The sequence below is a fragment of the Citrus clementina genome, unplaced genomic scaffold, assembly GCF_000493195.1.
Source record: "Citrus clementina cultivar Clemenules unplaced genomic scaffold, Citrus_clementina_v1.0 scaffold_3, whole genome shotgun sequence".
NCBI classification, from domain to species: domain Eukaryota; kingdom Viridiplantae; phylum Streptophyta; class Magnoliopsida; order Sapindales; family Rutaceae; genus Citrus; species Citrus x clementina.
Window position 1 is genome coordinate 50344149 of NW_006262339.1, and position 18348 is coordinate 50362496.

Genomic DNA, 18348 nt, shown 5'->3' on the forward strand with positions numbered 1-18348 from the left:
CTAGATCATACCTCAATAAATTGAAATTATTACGAAACCCAATTTGTCACAAAATGTGTAGTAGTGTGCGTTAGATGTGTTCTGTAGTTAAACCTTAAATTAACAACAGCCAGCTTATTAACTGCGAAAGAAGAAAAGCCGTAGCTGTCTTTGTGGAAACAAAAACACACACACCCCTAAAAAGATATATTAATTATTAAAATTAAAAATTTTAAGATATCAAAATCACCCTCGCTTATTTTCTCTTTTGACTTTAAGATGTGTATTTTCTATCTCTGTTATACATTATCTTTCTTGAAATTTCATTTTCATTTTTTTGCTATTGATTCTTTTCTTTTCTTATTAACTCAAACTTTATTTCTTTATTCTTATTACTATTCTATTCCCGTTGTCCCTCTTAGATTTGTTGTTTCAAGAATAAAAAAGAAAATTTCATGCTTTTCATGTATAATTGATAAAAATGATTGACATTCGTTCTTTTATTTTATCTCCCAATTTGTAATAGCCATTATGAAACTGATTTTTAGAAGTTAAGAAGCAAGAATTGATGTTTATTTGATGTTAAAACATAAACGTTCGAATTACTTATTGTGAAATTGAGTAATAGGTAGAGAAAGAGAAGTAGGATAAATTAAGTAATTTTATCAAAAAATATTTTGAAAATAAAATTTTAATTTAAATAATAAATTTAGAGAAGAAATTGATGAGTTCAAATAGACCCACCCTCACCCTATTGATTAATGTGCATGGATGTTGCCATGGTTGGTGGCCTGTGTGAACCTCTCGTAAAGAAAAATAATAAAACTGGCTACAATTTTAGATTAACGAGTAGAGTTGATGAATGGCGTGCAGTCACCTCCGCGGCTCTGAGACGTCGCAAAAAATTTACCAAAATGGCAAAAGATCCGATTGCGCACACAAGTCGTTACATATGCAGCAGCGTGTTTAAACGACTGCTTGAGTTGGACACATCACAATGCATGCAAGCAAATTAATTATTTAAAAAAAAAAAAAAAAAAACTGCAATCTGGAACCGTTGCACTTGCACCCGCGTCCGTGTGAAAAACACAAAGTCATTACCTTTTGTGAATCGACACAATGCTTCAGATCGAATCTCCTTCAATATAAAAAAAAAAACATAACACAACTCCAAAACTCACTTGTCCTGAGTAGTACTCATTTGTCTCTCACATGATACGCTGGCAAAAATATCCCTTCCACAGCTTCTCTCTCCATAACACAGACCAGTTTAATTGAGTACACAGCCTTCGTCAGTCCCGTAATTGATTTCCTTATTCTGATATATGTGTTATAATATTTGATCAAATTAACATGGACGCACCCACATCTACTGCTCTTGTAACCCGTGCTGCAGGCCCCAGAAAATGGCTAGGACTTAATATTGGAGAAGGGTGCTCGCCACGGTTTCCCAACAAAGCAAATGATCGACCACCGGCTCGAACCAGACTGAACCCTTGTGCTAAGGAGTGGAATCCTTTCAAGGAAAGGGCACCCGAGGAAGATCGATGCTTGTTCCTGACATTTTCCAATGGATATCCTCTCGCTGAGAATCAAATCGTCACATTTTTCACCAAGTAATTAATTAAGTACTCTTATAGTTCATTTTATACACACACACACACATATATATATGTATATATGTATATATGTATATGAGACGCTATAAATTGCGAGTGATGAATAATTTTCCTTGTGTGGTTGATTTTTAATTGGCAAGTGCAGCATTTTAATTTGTAATTTGTTGTGAGCAGCAAATTTGGTCCATGCGTGGAAAAGGTATACGTGCACTCGCCGGAACCGACGAGTGTCAGCGAGCCACCGTTGTTTGGGAAGGTGGTATTTACAGCATCTTATATACCGGCGGTGATCTTGTGTGGAGCAAAGCAAACCAAGTTCATGGTCGACGGCAAGCCTCTCTGGTGCAAAAAATTCGAGCCTAAGAAGAAGCAAGCTCTTGGTCATGGGTGAACTAACAATTAAGTTCAATTGAGTCAATGCCAACAATTTTATACTTACATTCTACCCTTCACAGATTATCGATTTATAGTTGTCTTGTCTTGTCTTGTCTAGGCAAATTTGACCTGCGAAGAACGACAAAATTGCATGTCGCTACACTGGTCACTGCAGGACGTTTGCCTTTCGTCGTATTTGTTTCTTCTTTTTGTTTTAATTGGGCCTGATAAATGCCGTTTCTTAGTTTATTTAGCTGGGCTTTTGTCGGCCCGGCATTCTGCCGTGGTCGGCTAATTGGGCCTTTAACGGACACATGTAAATCCTCCCAGACCTAGTGGTGCTTTTAAACTTAAAAGCGCTTCAATTCGCTTCTCTTTGGAATTGATTTTAGCGTACAATCACTTTGTATGGAATCTTCTGTATTCAATTTTAAAATATCTAAGATTTATTTTTTCAAAGAATAATTTAGTGCACATATTTTGGTGAAGCATTGCCATTTTGACCATTAAGATAAACATTTACAAATGAGTGGTGATGACTATATTGCCTTGGCCTTTTGGTCTTCTTGGAAGAAGAAGAAAAAAGCGCTCACGCGTGTCGTCACCCAAACGACCAAAATTCCAAAACCACTTAAACTAAACTGAAATGTCTTATTATGTCATCTCCCCACAACAGAGACAGAGTGGCGTGATGAATTCAACAAATTAATTTATCTTGGTTTTTATTTTTTGTTATATATATTGCTGTCTGAATCTCTCTTTCCCTAAAAATAAATAGCGTTTGATCCAAAAGTGAAACACGAAATGGATTCATCAGAAACCACGAAAGCTCAGAGCAATGACAAACAATTTTACCAAAACGTCATCGTAATGCGACACGGGGACCGCGCCGACAACTTCGAGCCATTGTGGGTATCAACGGCTGCCAGACCGTGGGACCCCCACATCGTAGAGGAGGGTCGGGTCAGGGCATTCTGTACCGGTCGGAGGCTCCGTGCAAACCTTGGATTCCCGATCGACCGTGTCTTCGTTTCCCCATTCCTTCGTTGCATCCAGACCGCCTACGAGGTTGTATCCGCCCTTTGCTCCGTCGATGACGATCCCACCGTCATGTCCTCCGACGCCGTCGTTTCTTTGGATCCCTCCAAAGTCAAGGTCAGATCATCATTACACATACATAACATATCACTACTTGGTATACATGTCTCTCTCTCTCTCTGTCTTTGTGATTATCGTCATTCAATCTGTTTATTAAAAATGAATATTACTATGTTGTTCTTTAGGTCTCCATTGAGTATGGATTATGCGAGATGTTGAATAGGGAAGCCATTAGACATAATATGGCGCCTAAGGATGGGGACTTTGGCTTCGTTACCTCAGAGCTTGAAGCTCTGCTGCCAGCTGGTACAGTTGATAGTTCTGTGAAGCAAGTGTATGACCAGGTATATATACATATATTCGTTTCAATTTGTATTTGGATGTGCACAGTCATTGCAGCTAACAATAGGTTATTTGATTGGGGAAACCCTAGTTGCCACAATGGGAGGAGACGGTGGCTGGTGCAAGGGAAAGATATGCACAAGTTATTAAAGCGCTCGCAGATAAATACCCTTTTGAGGACTTGTTGCTGGTGACCCATGGTAACCTTCTATCTGATTAACTTAGTAAAAAAAAAAAAAAAAAATGATTCGTATATGAACTTGATGTTTAAAATATGACTCCGGTTATGTTAGAACTGCTCTAAGGTAGAGTACCCTTTCATAATGACACAATCAAAGTTATAATGAGTGTTTTACTATTTATCACTTTGCATGTGTGGCTGTGATTCGTGCTCTACCTTAGAGCAGCTCCGAGGTAGCTATATGTATTTGTCTTCTGAACCACACAGGATATCCCAGCATAAGACAAAAATAATATGGTTTCACTTTCATGTGATATATTAACTCTTGAGTTCTGTGTTATTGTTGCTGCTACCATCTGCAATGATCAGTAACCTGAGATTTGTACCCCTAGCACTTATAAATGGTTTGCGCTCTGGGTTTACACTTCCCAAGCATTTGAAATGATCAATACCCTGGTGTCGGGACGTTTTCGTTTTCTTTGAACTGAAATGATCTCCACCCAGAAACCAAGAAGAAGAGAGAGTAAAAATAAATGACATCTCTCTGTTTTTTTGTTTTATTTGCTGTTATAAAAGCCATAGAATCTGATAGGATTCTTTCATGTTGCTTCCGTATGTGATAGTTGAAGTTGTTGGTTGTAATTCTCTAATGCAAATGCAGGGGAAGGCGTTGGGGTTTCGGTTTCAGCATTCTTGAAGGATGTAACTGTTTATGAAGTAGATTATTGTGCATATACCGAACTAAGAAGACCAATATCTGGTGATAACGAGTCATTTACTGCGGGAGACTTTGAGGTGCTTACAAATCCAGTTCAATCGGGCATTAGTTATCTACCTGCTAGTGCCTCAAATGCAGGGGATAATGAATGATATAGCCTGACTATGTATGTCAGACATTATAAGAAGCAAGTCTTCGCCCCTTCCTTTGTGGCAATGTTTAAGTTGTCAATCCTACTGTCGGCCTCATCGATGGTATAAGTCAATTGGACAATTGGTATGGAAGTGATTCATTTCTGCTTTAATTGATTAGTGTTGCTCTCAATATGCTAGTCTCTATTTTCTCTACCCATTTTTATGCACATCACATAATAATGCTGATTACAGTGGGCTCTTGATTCCCAACCGCTCATGAGAATCCAATTCTCTGATTACAGTGGGCTCTTGATTCCCAACCGCTCATGAGAATCCAATTCTCATTCCTTAAACCTAAAATATATAGCCTCACATGTTTCATTATCTTATCAAGTCATAAGTCATATTGGTAAAGAAAATAAGTTAGGATAGAGTGGAGAGGCAAAGTGGCAAAGCACATTCAATATTAATCACAGAGTCTGGGTACAAAGAATAAACTACAAGAATTGTGTTAAATTTTGCAGTTAACAGAGAAAGTAGTCAAATATTCATCGTCCTACCTGGACACGACATTAATTTGTGATTAAAAACTCACCAATCTGATGGACTCGGAAGTGGCTCGATATGATCAAACATATCAGTTGGAAAGTCATCAAAAAAGGCATCTGGGTTCACAGTCTTGTCATTTTCGTCCTTCATGCCAGTCCTACAACTTGTTTCTGGCTTTAAAAATGGCTGTCCGCTAAGTTCAGGAGGAGCGTCAACCGGTCCGAACACATCGAAAAAGTACGGGTCCTCAAGCCTAGCCAAGAGTTCTTGGCTTTCCGGTGAAAACGGCAGGTCCTGTTGTGGTTGAGAAATCTGAGGGAAGTAAATTGGTAACACGGGCTCTGTGCACGGATTATTCTCACAGCTTGCACCAAAATGAAGCAACTTAGGATTAATCATTTCTGGCAGTGGCGCCATTGCTATTAATTCGGCGTTCCCCATCATGTTGGATGACGAGCAAGATTGACGCTTCGAGGATGACTCTTCCTCCATTGAAGAAGTGAACTTTGGGGCCTAAACACAGAAAACATGCATTACGAACACAGCCCAATGTAGATGTAATTGTTCCATGAAAATTTCTAAAATTTTAAACTCAAAACTTCAAGAATATGCAGGGTAAAATATATTGATGAGAAACAAATAATATTGATAGAAACACAGGCGACATCCAAATCCGGTAGAAAATTCCCTTCCACACCCCACAAGAAAAAAGGAATAACAGCGGATTACAACAGTGGAATTTGATTATTATTACCTCTAAAGTGGAAGCATCGGGAGAAGCAGGAAATTCCCTTTTAGTTTTGTAGGATTTAGAGTTGGAAGAGGAAGTTGTCGCTGAATTTTGCAAAATCCGAGCAAGCCTCTTTTGCCTACTACTCCAGAAATTCTTCACATCGTTATCAGTCCTTCCAGGCAAATATGTTGCTATTCTAGCCCATTTGTTCCCAAACTGTGCCTGCAACTCTATCACTATCCTCTCTTCCTCTAATGAAAATTTGCACCCACTACAACACACACACACACACACACACACACACACACACAAACCCATCTCAAATTCGAAATTAACCAAACCAAACCAGTTTTTGACAGTCACACACACAGACGCATATATATGCAATGATATAATGAATGAATTGCTTACTTTTTCAAGTTGGGTCTAAGCTTATTGACCCAACGGAGACGACAAGACTTGCCGGTTCGTTGCAGAAGTCCTTTGGATCGAATGGAGCTCCAGTCCCTGGGGCCGTACTTTTTTACATGATTTATCAGCACTTCATCTTCTTCTGCTTTCCATGGCCCTTTCCTTATCTCTTCTCTCTTTCCTTCCATTGCCTCCACTCTCAACTCACCAACTTCAATCTTCAATTTTTGATATAAGCATTAAATTTGTCTCTCTGATTCACTGCGCTAACTTCTTCTTCAACTCTTCTTTCCTTTTCTTTGTTTTTGAGCAAGCGACGGTTAAGACGGTTACCGCCACAACGCTCCACCAATTCACCCACATTCCCCAATTTTTTCTCGCATTCAAATGACGTGCTCAAAATTACGCATATGCCCCTGCTGCTCTTTATCTTTCTATCTATCTCATCGTTCTCGTGGCCCAACCTGACCCTGACCCTGACCCTGACCCTGACCCTGACCCTGGCCCTGGCCCGAACCAATTTTCTTTTACTATGTTTATTTTTCAATTCATCAATTTCGTATAAATAAAAATAAATTACACCATTGCCCTTTCTCCTTTTGTGCAAAATTTTGTCGGGCACCACATCACTCAACAGAAATCTGGGAGTCGGTCTAATTATATTACAATACACTATAAAACAAAAGTTTAAAATGAAAAATAATTATCTCAGCAAACAGTTTCTTACTTTACCATGCAACTTAATTAGTATCAATTGGCCAATAACAATGCCGATAATATAAAAAGTTTCATCATCGTTAAATTTCATATGACCAAGGCTAACCAAGCAAACTAATGGAAAGGTTACAATGAATAAATTGAAGAGCATGTATGTACAAGGGAGAATAGGAAACAAAGTATAAAGCCCTCACGAAAACTCAAATTATCAGCCATCACCCGATGAAGTACCAGCATCTGTATGGTGTTTCTCGAGCTTTAGACTCGCCTGAGCAGTGAAATCAGTACTCTCACAAGCAGATTACTCAGCAGCTGAATTATTGCAGCCTCTAACAATTTATGACTGGCTCATTCTCTGTTTTGGCTTTTTTGGTAACTGTCAGCTTGTTATCACAATCTCCCTCTTCAGCATTCCTTTTGAGTTCACATACATTTACAGAAGGTTTATCGCCTAAAGGCACGCTACAAGAATTGGTCTTTTGAGATACAACCCCAACAGCTTGTTGATTTTCAGTGTCACTTGGTATTGACATGTGATTTCTTGATGATTCCGAGGGCATTACACTCTGAACACCATTGGCATTGTGACAAGTATTAGAATTATTTGCTGCATCGTCACAACTCCCATCTGATACCAAGGCAATGTCAGTAGAACAAGGGCTCTTAGCTGCACCTCCCTTTGCATTCCCTACCTCATTTTCATTGTCTCCCACAATACCAGCAGTTTCAGAAACACCAACCGCTTTTGACTCCACAGGCATATACATGGGCCGAGAGGCCTTGTCAGAGTGGGAATCAGCATCTGCTTTATTAGAGAGAACAGGAAGCTGAGGGTCAAGGCTGCTAATACCATTCTGAGGAGACACAGTGCATTGCTCCAGAAACTCCATTGTCGGTGGAGGCATATCAATGGTGAATGGCTCCACATCCAAATCTTGATGGCAATCTTTATCGGAAATACCTTCTTCAGCTTCATTTTGATCAGTGACAGCAGCATCTTTAGAATGTGTATAACCGCTAATTTCAGCATCTGAAACTAAAGCTCTCTGTTCATTCTTGGAGAAACCACCACTGGACGCGAGCTCATCAACAGAAACTAATCCAGGTGTGGAAATATATATAGGTGACTGCTCAACATCCGTCTTTGCAAAAGAAATTTCTTCTTCAGTAGTGCCACCACAGAGACTGTTTGCACTAACTAACTGATTAATGAGCCCACCAGCCAATTCATTTGCAGTTCCACCAGAAGCAACTAGTTCTTCCCCACGATTTCTTCCCTTCTGAGATGATACATCATCATTCACACAGTGACCCTCATTGACTAATTCTCTATCTTGATCAGCATGGAATGTCCCTACAGTTTGTTGCTCATTGGTTTCCACAATTTGTTTCTCAACCGAAGCTACACTAATCTGACTGCTTTCGAAATCTACCGATGCATTTAATTGCTTCTGTATAGAGACTGCTAAAGAAATAGCATGATCACGAATTAAAGAATCATGAGGTGTACAGTGTAACATGTCCATCAAGGCTTTGTTATACTGAAATAAACTTATAGAAGGCTTAACAGAACCCTTTTTGCGACAGACTATAATAACCTTTAGCAAATGCTCACACAGGTAGCCCATTTCTGCCCAACTGCAATTGCAAATACCAAACTGTGAACCAGGGTTCCGCACAACATATACTTTATTCCCATCAAGCTGATCAGTAACTTTTCCACATCTACCCTCAATCACAACATCGGAATCTAGAATCTTCAGTGCTTTACGCCAACATGTTAAACCACTCACCCACTCATCTTTCCAATATCGTGCAAAATCATCCTTCCCCGTGTATTCATCGAGCCAGAAGTAAGAATGTACTTTGGTACCCAACTTATCAACCAACCAGTCAGTACGCTGATAAACACCAGAATCCTTCTCATTCAACAACCTGACCTTCAACTGATTGTGGTAAAATTCCATTGCCGCACTTGTCTCCTGACTGGCAAGCGGAAGAGTTTTTAACACAGTGATCCAAGCCCCTGACAGAAAAAGGGAAATTTCATTTAAAACCAAGAATTCGGCGGTTGAAGTTTTAGGGCTGAGAAGAAAAGAAAAAAAATTACCACTCGGTTTCAATGGTACAGTTTACAAAATTTTGACCCACCTATCCTGGGGTACCATACAGCTTTGAAGTAATCCATGAAATCAGAGCCATCCATGAAATCTTCCATACAGTTCTCAAACAAAGCTATAGTTCCATGCCCTTTGCAGATGTCATCAACTGCTACTCCAAGGCATCTAAAAATTTCCGCACGCATCCCTATTTCTGAACATCTCTTTACCAAGTTCTTATGCCATGCATGCCGAACACGCCAGAAAGATACCAATACAGAGCACTGAAACACATCCCTGAATACAGTGCAACAAAGACAATGAGAACTGTTTTCAATTAGGCATTTTCTATTAAGAAAACATAGTAGACATCATAACCCCCCAAATCATTCTATACTGGTCTGTACCACAATTAACATGCCAATCACATGCTCATTGGACCAAGCTTTTCAGGGCCACATTTGGGTTCAAGTAAACAACCAAATACAGATTAGCAGCCAATAAATGTAAAGGCATGATTCTTGGCAACAGAGACCACCTAAAGTCCAAAAATAAACTAGAAGCGTATGATCATCTTAGATTGAATTCAAAAGACTAGCCTGATTGTATGGACATCAGCTGATGGATCGTCCACTATAAACCCAGCCAAATTCCAAGTAGGATCTTTAGTGCGAACTCTATTGTAAAGAGCCCTCATCCATCTATGTGTGTCCGCACTAGAAAAGCTCGGGGCTATTACCCATGCTACTGGGATGGCCTTCTTGTCTGAGTTGAAGACTATGAGACTGTGCAAAGGATACTACAAAGTATAATTGCAGAGAAGAGTTAATTAGCTTCCAAGGAATGTGAAGGCTCTAATGAAACTGACAAAAACAATTAACAACCATATCATCAGCTAAACCAGAAGGACAAACCTTCAATTTGTTTGTTCCAAACCTTGAATCAGAAGCCAAAAGACTGCGGTTGCCAAATCGAATCATCTGTTGCAACTGCCACTCTGTTTGAATGCCCAAAGTGAAAGGGTCATATTCAGAAAAATCCTCATAGAAGAAAACATAACTCTGGTGGCTTTCAACCCACATATTGATGCTGACTGCATCATCCAGGTCCAGTTCATATGTGGAACGTCGAATGCTCCTCTCCTGCCTTCGAACATACCTGTGGGTTAAAAGGTCATCTCTATTACACGGACCACCCTGTCTCTCTACTGATTCATTGTGTCTCTGCATTATTGTCTCCACAGAGACCCCAACATGAAGTAAAGACAAAACACGAAGTCGGAGATCCTCTGAGATGTATGGAGCAAACATAGCACGTGTTCCAGCAGCCTTCTTGTCCTGTGGTCCATGGCATGGCAATCCGTTCTTATCCACATGCTTTTCATCATTGTAGATGATAAGTGCCACGGATGGTTCAGCAATCAATCGTTTCACAATGAAATGGCAAGTGCACCCTCTCTTAGTATTAGGACGGCCAGCATTTTTCTTCTTTGGTACATACGTAGTCCTACTGGGCCGTACAATGCCACCCTTCCTATGGTCATCAGGACCAAATGAACACCAATACCTACACATTCAATAGAATAACTAAAACTCATACAACACAGAACAGTAGTTTAGTAAACACCATAAAAGAACTTGGAGAACTTACAGAATATATTCAAGAATACCATCAACCTTAGGCTTGCAAGATGTACTAGTAGAACGCCGCCGCCTTGCTTCAACATGAAATCTCGTTGGGCAGTCTTTGTTAGAAGATTCACCCCTAACAAAATCATCCACTCTAGCAAATGGGATTAAAGCAACTCTATCTAATTTGTCGCGCCAGCCTTCCACTTTGGACCAAACAAGATCAACAGAAGCAAACTCCAAGGTTGGTGGATTTTGCACCGGTAGTGACAAAATCTCATCCCATCTAGCCATCTGCAATAGATGTTCACAGCCCCATCACCCAACAAAGAAATTAAATCATTTGCAATTGAACTAAATTCAACTGACGGTCACAAATGCGGAAAAGAGATAAAATTTCCATAATTTTTCCATACCCAAAGGCATAGACAAGCATCTAAATGGGCGAGCAGCAAAAAATGAATCAAAAGAAACACCAGGGCCAGTTGAAACAATAATCTCAAAATCCCTAAACCCTAAATACATTTACATCAGCTGAGTATCACTTTTAAGTACTCTATGTTTCCAAGTACAGAGAGATAGGAGACTAGAAGGCAACAAAGCCGCCGCGCTGAATCGAACTCAGTGAGTAGGAATTTTAAAGCATATGAATTTATACGCAAATTCAAATATACTTAGTTAAATGAATACTCGAAAACAAAAATTAAAACAAAATACGGCTACCTGTTAATATGCTGATAGTGGCGCCAGAAAGACGAAAGATTGAGAGGGGGTGCCAAATAGGGAGTACCCGTGGCTGTGGCTGACACGACGCACGCTGAGAGGAAGTATTAAAAAGGTCACGTGCGTGGGTAGTAGCACACGTGTTGGACTGATGGCGGTAATAATCAAAGAATTATCTTTGAATGTGGCTGCTAAAAGATCCACTGGTATATATGGACCGATGCTTCCGTTTTAATTTTATGGGTCTCTTGATCTCGTTCAATTACCCCGGTAAAATTACCCCAACATGAATGACATATAATAGGCGAATCCTTAGCATTATTGATTGATTCAAGAAAAATTAATGATACAAAAAAAAATCAAAAATTGTATAAATAAGTGATTCATCTTTTAAATTTACCAACATATGATGGTCTTACATGTCAATGTCATAAATGGCTTAGGTTATTATTATCAAATGATAGTCTTAATTCTTTTATTTGTGTATAGGATCCCCCTAAGTTACATGCATATAACTTACAACCCTCTCACATGAATAGTAGATGGGTCAACACTACTCACTATTTATGTGAGAGGGTTGTAAATTACGTGCATGTAACTTAACATTATTCTTGTGTATATTATGATGGATTCGATCCTTGTCATATGTGCATCACATAACAGTATTACGTGCATGTCAAGATGATATTGTCATGTGACTCCTAATCCTATAAAAAAATCCAAGGCTAAACAACATCTTCATGATCAGCATTTTTAATCCCTCCTATTCGACATAAAGTCCGTAAGTTAAGTTTATATCCTACAGACAGTCATTGGTTCTTCATGGTAGAGATATGGGCAATGGAGAAGGACACTGTAAGAGTTGAATTGCAAATAGTCATTTGCCTTTGTTTCGAATTTAATTGTAAACTTGTAAAGTAATTAATGGGGATTCAAGAGATGGCCTATATTTAGTTATTGCAGGCAGCGAGTGCATGCTCATAGACATAAGTTGATGTATAATACATATACTCCATTCTATTAGTTTAATATTTAGAACTTGTGTTCGGAATAATCTATTGCATGCTTCTTATCTTGAACACTGAAAACACTGAAAGAAAGCTGAGAGAAACAGTAACTTGTGCTACTGTTTCACCTCTTTCTCTCTCTTAGCGTTGTAAATATTTGTTATCGTTAAAAAAATAAAAAATAAAATGAAAAATGACAAAAAGTTGAATGCATCACTCTCTCTCTTGGCATTGTAATAATTTTATATTGTTGAAAATAATCTCATATTCCAAACCAAAATTCATCTTTATCGTCAAATAATTATAACCAAACTTTACAAAATTAACCCAAGAATGCAAAGAAAACAAAAAGTTTTCATTTTCTTTAATCACTGACCATAAACAATTGGGTTCTGTTATTTAAAACGGGTAGCGCTTTCGTGTTTGGTAGCTAGAGAGATTATGGAAGTGTGACAGGGAGCCGGAGAGTGAGGTCGGAGAGAGAGGGGAAGCGTGATGGGAAGCCGAAGGGAGTGAGGAAACATGATGGAGAGCCAAAGAGAAAGGTTGGAGAGAGTGAGAAAGCGCGATGGGGAGTAAGGATCCGAAGAAAGGAAGATAAATTCGAGACAGATAGAGAGTGATGCATGTGAATAGATTTAACTTTTTGTTATTTTCCACTTTTTATTTTTTTTAATAATAAAAAATATCTACAATGCTGAGAGAGGGAGAGAGGTGAAACAACAACACAAGTTGTCGTTTCTCTCAACCTTCTCTCGGCATTCTAAATATTTAGTACGACTCAATCATTAATACCTAATATGGGTTCTCTTGGAACTTTTATCAAACACGGCAAACAAATAAAATTCACCCTCGAAGGACCAAGACCTTGTTTACAAGGGAATACGAAGATAAATGAATCAAGCAAACAACACTTACTAAACTTGGCTCCGTAGTTCCTACGAATATGAGCGAGCGAGGGAGCGTACCATTTCATTTTCATTTTGGGCCTGGTCGAGCACGGGCTGATGCTTCATGTAACAAATTTGGCCCAATATAGCCAGCCCGGTCCAGGCTTCCCGTTCGACCTCTGCAAACCGGTCCTCATAAACCCGATCCACGATACGTGTGGTTTCAAGTGGCACGTGTCTGCAATAAACCCACAAAGCGGTATTTGGGGGTTTCTGCAAGTCCAAGCGCGCAGTTCTTTCTTTTTCTCTATCGCTCTGTAGTCTCAGTGGATTACTTGGGGCTTATGCTTATTCCCTTTGATTTTTCATAACGCTTCTTTAAAAGTTCAAATTATAGTCTTTATATAATAAACGAAGCATTTTCAATTTCAGTTATTTAAGCATGTACCATTTACGAAGATCAGCAATATCGTCTGTTAGAAGCGGATTGTCTTGTGCTTTAAAGTCCGAAAAGCGCTTACTTTTTCCAGTTTCATCGTCAGCCTCCGCAGTTGAAAATTCGGCCAAAAGCGTATCAAAATCTATCTTCTTTTTTTATTATTATTATATCTACACATCTAATTGGACTTCAATATTTCAATTTCTCTTGGTATTAGGTTAATGATGATACATTTCTATTAGCTTTTATATTACTTTCTCATGATCATGCAGTTTTCGACAGCGCTAAGGTCAGATTTTGCAAGACCAGCTTCTGCTGATTCTAAGCAAATTTCTAATGGTTGGTGGGGTGTTACTTTTATTGTATTTGTAAATTGCTCTGTCTAAAATTACTCGAGAGGATTTTAGCTATCTTTAATTGGTTAGTGATGCATTGTAGACGTTCACTCTGTTCGCCCATGGTGTTGGTTTTGAGTTGTTAGCTTTTGGCTCCTTTTATTATTATCATTATTATTTATTTATGCATATATTATATTTCATCTCTATTAAATCTTCTTTAAGTAGATGCATAATTTCTTTGGATAATGTGGGGACACCACTTGGTCGTTATCATTCTAGTATTCATATACTATTGGCTGCTGTGAATTCATTTACTATTGGATGCTAACACTTAAATTCAGGAGCTATATGTTAGCAAGCAGCCTATATCTGAACTTGATAATCAATTTATAATGTTGAAACTTGAAACATCATGTTTGGATGACTGATTTTTACTAAAAATTGATGTACACGCATACATTTAGAGACATGTGAACCCTTGGAAATATGAAAATGTGAATCATTATTATTCTTTATTTCCTTTTCTAGACTCTATTTTGACTGACAAATGTTTCGCAGGAGTCTCTGCTCATTTTAGAGGACAATGTAATAGAGGATACATTGTTAATCTTCGGCTGCCCTTCCAACAAATGGATAGTCGTGTAGCAAACTCCAAAACTTATTGCTCTGCTAGATCCTTTGCATCAAAAACTTCAAAGCAAGGAACAGAAACGTCATCTGAGGTTTGGATCTGAATTGAAGTTTCTGAGCTCAAGTTTTACATTTTACCCCTAAGTTTTTTTATTAACACAATTGTGGTATAGCTGTTTGTTCGTAAATCTATTACCAGTTGAGGAATGTGCTTAGGTTTAGAATTCTTACCTGCTTATGAATTAATGAAAAGAAAGTTGAATTTAAGATTAACTATCATCTTCTGCATGCTGCATTGCTCTTTATATATACAATCTCTTATATTTTTCCTCCTCAATTTTATGGTAGTATCAGTTTCTTCAAATTTTTTCTGACCTATCTGACACTGCTCTTGCAGCCCAAAAAGGACATATCAACTGTTGAGGATCCCTTTGATGCTCCTACATACAATATCCCTGAGAAACCGGTGACATTTACAGAAGGGGCTTCGTACAGTCTTATAATTCTTGCAGGGCTTGGGGTTGCTGGTGCCGCAGCATATGCTGTTTTCAAGGAGCTCATATTTGAACCAAAAGAGTAAGAAATATGCTGTTGGATTTTGTTTGGACATTTGGTAGTTGAAATTTGTGATTTTAAATCTCGTGTCCCTCCACAATACGATGCTGATTTGAAATTATTGTTTAGGTATAAAATTTTTAACAAGGCTCTCAAAAGGATCCAGGACGATGGTCAGGTTTGTAAACTTAATTCTATTTTTGTCCCACATCCCTGAGATTTTTTTTTTCCTTTTTCAAGGATAAAAACAGTATTGTGTTATTGGGTGTGAGAAAGAGAGAGTATTTTAGGTGCTACACATAATCTAGAAGGTGAGGGAGACATACTAGGCAGGCAGAATTTTAAAATATTAAGCACAATTCTCAGATCATGAGTTTAATCTCTTTTATCACAAATTTAAAAATAGATTTTAATTTGATGACGACGGATTGACCTTTATGTTCAATTGTAGCTTAGTTTAGCAATAACGTGAAAAATTAAGGTGGGTAGCAAAGGGCTTTTTGTTCATGCAAGAGAGCTGTATAAATGAAGGACAATGTGTGCCTGATCATTTTTTTAAGTGCATGGACTATATGGTGTTGTACCATTTCATTTGCAAACCATGTTGGCCATTGGCTTCCCTGCGTTTGTCCATATTAGCACGAGTGTTTTGGTGTTTCACTTGGATTGTAATTGCTTCATATCAGGTTAGAGTGAGGATTGGATCCCCCATAACGGGGTATGGTCAGGAAAGTAGAAATCGTGCTGCTCGTCAGCGCATTCCAAATAGGGTATATACCGATGAATTTGGCATAGAGCATGTTGAGGTAAATGTTTGTTTAGCGCGTATGGTGCTCACTGAGATCCGAAGTAGACATTTATGTTCATTTTGTCTATGTAATCGACGTAAATGATGTAGGTTAATTTCTATATTCGGGGGCCTCATGGAGCTGGAAAAGTTTTCACTGAGATGTTCAAAGACAAAGAGGACAAGCAGTGGAAGTTTACATACTTGATTGTTGAGATAACTTCACCTTATAAGGCACAATTGATGCTGGAGTCTTACATGCCAGCAGCGCCAGCTTAGAAGATGAATATGATGAGTAGTAATAGCTCAGTGGAGAAACATTTTCATTTTGTACCAACTTAGTGTGGGTTGTATCCCTGATTTTGATTGATTTAAATTGATAGTGCTCCCGAAAATTTCAAAATCCATTGGAGAGAGTGGAGGCTTCCTGGGCAGAAGATTGCTTGTAATTCGTTCAATTTGGCGTATAATTCAAGTGGCTGGCTGGCTGCTTGTGACATTTTGGAAATATTTTCTCTTGCAATTACGAGTATGAATGAATATTAGTTAGCCACAACTGGCTGTGGTTGCAGAACTGTGATTGTGTTTGCATTTTCTCAATAAGTTTATAATCCATGAAAATGGTCGGATTTTATGGAACAAACCGTAAATTACTTTCATTTGTATTGGGAGTTTGTCTTCGCATGCTATGCCACTGATTATATTAAACTCTTAGTACGCTCCCTCATTACTGTACAAATAACACCATCAAAATACAGTACGTAAAAACATCACAATCATTAATATGCTTTACTCTCAAAAAAAAAAAAAACCTTAACAACAGGCTAGGTGCGTTCATGCGACACTCAACTGAAAAATGAGGGAAAAAAAGTACAAATTTGAAGTTGAAACGGGCGATTCAAAAACTTGAGTATCACAGAGTTGTCAACTTGTCATAAATCATCCGTTTTTCTGCCCACGAAAGAATAGACAATTAATGGAAATAATCATCTACATTTCATGCCAAGCCAAAATTAATAAAATTATCCCGAAGAAAATAAGACCGAATGATAAACTTACTTGTGAGGTGTTCTTGAAGGAATACCAAGTCGCGTTCTGATATTTGCACCCACTTCTAGCAAGTCTTCTACCTGTATTTACCTTTTGTTTTTGCCTTTCAAATAAAGCAAGGGAAAGAAAGAGAAAAGAAAAGAAAAGGACGGAACATTCAAAAGGGATATAAAGGAAGATTGAAGACCTTACGAATGCCGGAAGCTTGAAGGAAAGCGAGGGAGGCGGAGGCGGCGGAGCCAACAAACAAGGAGGCGACACCAAATGCTTTAACCGGCATCAGGCGTGAATCGCCGGCGTAGCCTTTCCGAAACGAGGCGATGCCCCAACCTAATTGGCCCGTGCTTGCCAGGGTCCACCACCAGTGGGTCCCGTTAACTCCGGCATCGGTATCACTCTCCATTTGTGAATTGCGATTCGATTCCTCCTCGTTTCTTTCTGCTCGGTCAGTCGAGCTCCGCTTCCATGCTTTTCAAGGTTTTGGGCCATTTCTTTTGGGTTTTATTTTTGTCTATACATGCCCCAATTCGGCCAATTTACACTTACGCCCTTGTTGTTTAATTAAAATCCACATTAATCAAAACTTTATCAAATTTATCACTCGATGCTTTCGCATTTTCTCACTGCGCCGGGGGTTTTATTTTCTTTTGTTTAAAATATTTCCTCCGTTGGTGCTGCTTATAGATAGCTCATTAATGCTGCAGGTGCAGGATTTAGACTTTCTTTCTTCTTTCTACATGTCTACTTGCTTAAAGATATACTCACGTTGGTAGGGATACTTTAGATTATGTGTAAAATGCAATTGTCTTGTACAAATATTATAACCTAAAGCCCCAGTACAATACAATAAATTCACATTACCATAAATTTAAAATATCGCGGTAGAACTAAAGTTGGCTGGTGTGAATGGTTCGGCACTTTCACTCCTTAAGAGAAGTCAGGGGTTCAAACCTCGCTCTCGTATAGAGTCACCAATTTGACCAGCACTTTACTATTTATAAGCCGATCCGGTGCGAGTGGAAATTAGTTTGAATTGTGGTACGGACTTAAAGGTACCTCCCAGAATTAAGCCGATCCGGTGCGAGCAGAAATTAGTCTGAATTGTGGTACGGACTTAAAGGTACCTCCCAGAATTAAGGCCAACTCAAGATTACCTCGTGTTTCAAACAAAATATATATATATATAGCGGTAGAAACTTTGCATCCATAGTTTTGCCCTCTGTTCTGTTTGGTATTCTTGGCATCTACAATTTTGGCCTCTGTTCTGCTATTGCACTTTATACCTATCTTCAACGAGACCTCGACTCTTCTCATCTGATGATGTTGCTGATTTGCTCTCTGAAGCC

The 18348-nt window shown here is 38.7% G+C and overlaps 5 protein-coding genes across 8 annotated transcripts; 2 read left to right on the forward strand and 3 right to left on the reverse strand.

Annotated features, from left to right (window-relative positions):
* Window positions 1-2376: 2376 nt before the first annotated feature.
* On the forward strand, window positions 2377-4636 carry LOC18048658. Its single transcript, XM_006445315.2, has 4 exons — window positions 2377-3128; window positions 3257-3415; window positions 3505-3613; window positions 4256-4636. The coding sequence occupies exons 1-4, from the start codon at window positions 2778-2780 to the stop codon at window positions 4462-4464; spliced, it is 828 nt and encodes a 275-aa protein (XP_006445378.1). The 5' UTR covers window positions 2377-2777; the 3' UTR covers window positions 4465-4636.
* Window positions 4637-4892: 256 nt separating this feature from the next.
* On the reverse strand, window positions 4893-6508 carry LOC18048659 (transcription factor DUO1). Its single transcript, XM_006445316.2, has 3 exons — window positions 6140-6508; window positions 5750-5999; window positions 4893-5508 (listed from the first exon to the last, which is right to left on the reverse strand). The coding sequence occupies exons 1-3, from the start codon at window positions 6325-6327 to the stop codon at window positions 5038-5040; spliced, it is 909 nt and encodes a 302-aa protein (XP_006445379.1). The 5' UTR covers window positions 6328-6508; the 3' UTR covers window positions 4893-5037.
* A 405-nt stretch (window positions 6509-6913) lies between these two features.
* On the reverse strand, window positions 6914-11375 carry LOC18048660. Of its 2 annotated transcripts, none has more exons than XM_024187690.1 (6): window positions 11307-11375; window positions 10606-10877; window positions 9870-10521; window positions 9555-9754; window positions 9008-9252; window positions 6914-8882 (listed from the first exon to the last, which is right to left on the reverse strand). In XM_024187690.1, the coding sequence occupies exons 2-6, from the start codon at window positions 10875-10877 to the stop codon at window positions 7186-7188; spliced, it is 3066 nt and encodes a 1021-aa protein (XP_024043458.1). In that variant the 5' UTR covers window positions 11307-11375; the 3' UTR covers window positions 6914-7185. The 2 variants fall into 2 exon arrangements, with proteins under 2 accessions (XP_024043458.1, XP_024043459.1); XM_024187691.1 differs by lacking the exon at window positions 11307-11375 and adding an exon at window positions 11000-11086.
* Window positions 11376-13456: 2081 nt separating this feature from the next.
* On the forward strand, window positions 13457-16530 carry LOC18048661 (probable mitochondrial import inner membrane translocase subunit TIM21). The gene is made up of 7 exons (XM_006445320.2): window positions 13457-13774; window positions 13915-13981; window positions 14539-14702; window positions 15008-15186; window positions 15295-15343; window positions 15852-15971; window positions 16064-16530. The coding sequence occupies exons 1-7, from the start codon at window positions 13646-13648 to the stop codon at window positions 16229-16231; spliced, it is 876 nt and encodes a 291-aa protein (XP_006445383.1). The 5' UTR covers window positions 13457-13645; the 3' UTR covers window positions 16232-16530.
* Window positions 16531-16716: 186 nt separating this feature from the next.
* On the reverse strand, window positions 16717-17558 carry LOC18048662. 3 transcript variants are annotated; one of them, XM_024187693.1, is made up of 3 exons: window positions 17195-17558; window positions 17012-17082; window positions 16717-16903 (listed from the first exon to the last, which is right to left on the reverse strand). In XM_024187693.1, exons 1-3 carry the CDS (start codon window positions 17403-17405, stop codon window positions 16892-16894), a joined length of 294 nt encoding a protein of 97 aa, XP_024043461.1. In that variant the 5' UTR covers window positions 17406-17558; the 3' UTR covers window positions 16717-16891. The 3 variants fall into 3 exon arrangements, with proteins under 3 accessions (XP_024043461.1, XP_006445386.1, XP_024043460.1); XM_006445323.2 differs by having other exon boundaries at window positions 17190-17558; XM_024187692.1 differs by having other exon boundaries at window positions 17012-17092; window positions 17190-17558.
* Window positions 17559-18348: the final 790 nt, after the last annotated feature.

Bases quoted from the DNA above. Each gene is read 5' to 3' on its own strand.
- LOC18048658 (XM_006445315.2), top strand. From the start codon at position 2,778: ATGGATTCATCAGAAACCACGAAAGCTCAGAGCAATGACAAACAATTT. The intron at 3,129-3,256 runs GTCAGATCATCA...GTTGTTCTTTAG, and splicing joins TGGATCCCTCCAAAGTCAAG to GTCTCCATTGAGTATGGATT. The intron at 3,614-4,255 runs GTAACCTTCTAT...ATGCAAATGCAG, and splicing joins CTTGTTGCTGGTGACCCATG to GGGAAGGCGTTGGGGTTTCG.
- LOC18048659 (XM_006445316.2), bottom strand. From the start codon at position 6,327: ATGGAAGGAAAGAGAGAAGAGATAAGGAAAGGGCCATGGAAAGCAGAA. The intron at 6,000-6,139 runs GTAAGCAATTCA...TGTGTGTTGTAG, and splicing joins CTTAGACCCAACTTGAAAAA to TGGGTGCAAATTTTCATTAG. The intron at 5,509-5,749 runs GTAATAATAATC...TTCTGTGTTTAG, and splicing joins CCGATGCTTCCACTTTAGAG to GCCCCAAAGTTCACTTCTTC.
- LOC18048660 (XM_024187690.1), bottom strand. From the start codon at position 10,877: ATGGCTAGATGGGATGAGATTTTGTCACTACCGGTGCAAAATCCACCA. The intron at 10,522-10,605 runs GTAAGTTCTCCA...TTGAATGTGTAG, and splicing joins GGTATTCTTGAATATATTCT to GTATTGGTGTTCATTTGGTC. The intron at 9,253-9,554 runs GCTAGTCTTTTG...CACTGTATTCAG, and splicing joins GCTGATGTCCATACAATCAG to GGATGTGTTTCAGTGCTCTG.
- LOC18048661 (XM_006445320.2), top strand. From the start codon at position 13,646: ATGTACCATTTACGAAGATCAGCAATATCGTCTGTTAGAAGCGGATTG. The intron at 13,982-14,538 runs GTTGGTGGGGTG...AATGTTTCGCAG, and splicing joins TTCTAAGCAAATTTCTAATG to GAGTCTCTGCTCATTTTAGA. The intron at 15,187-15,294 runs GTAAGAAATATG...ATTATTGTTTAG, and splicing joins CTCATATTTGAACCAAAAGA to GTATAAAATTTTTAACAAGG.
- LOC18048662 (XM_024187692.1), bottom strand. From the start codon at position 17,405: ATGGAGAGTGATACCGATGCCGGAGTTAACGGGACCCACTGGTGGTGG. The intron at 17,093-17,189 runs GTCTTCAATCTT...CAAAAACAAAAG, and splicing joins AAGCTTCCGGCATTCGTAAG to GTAAATACAGGTAGAAGACT.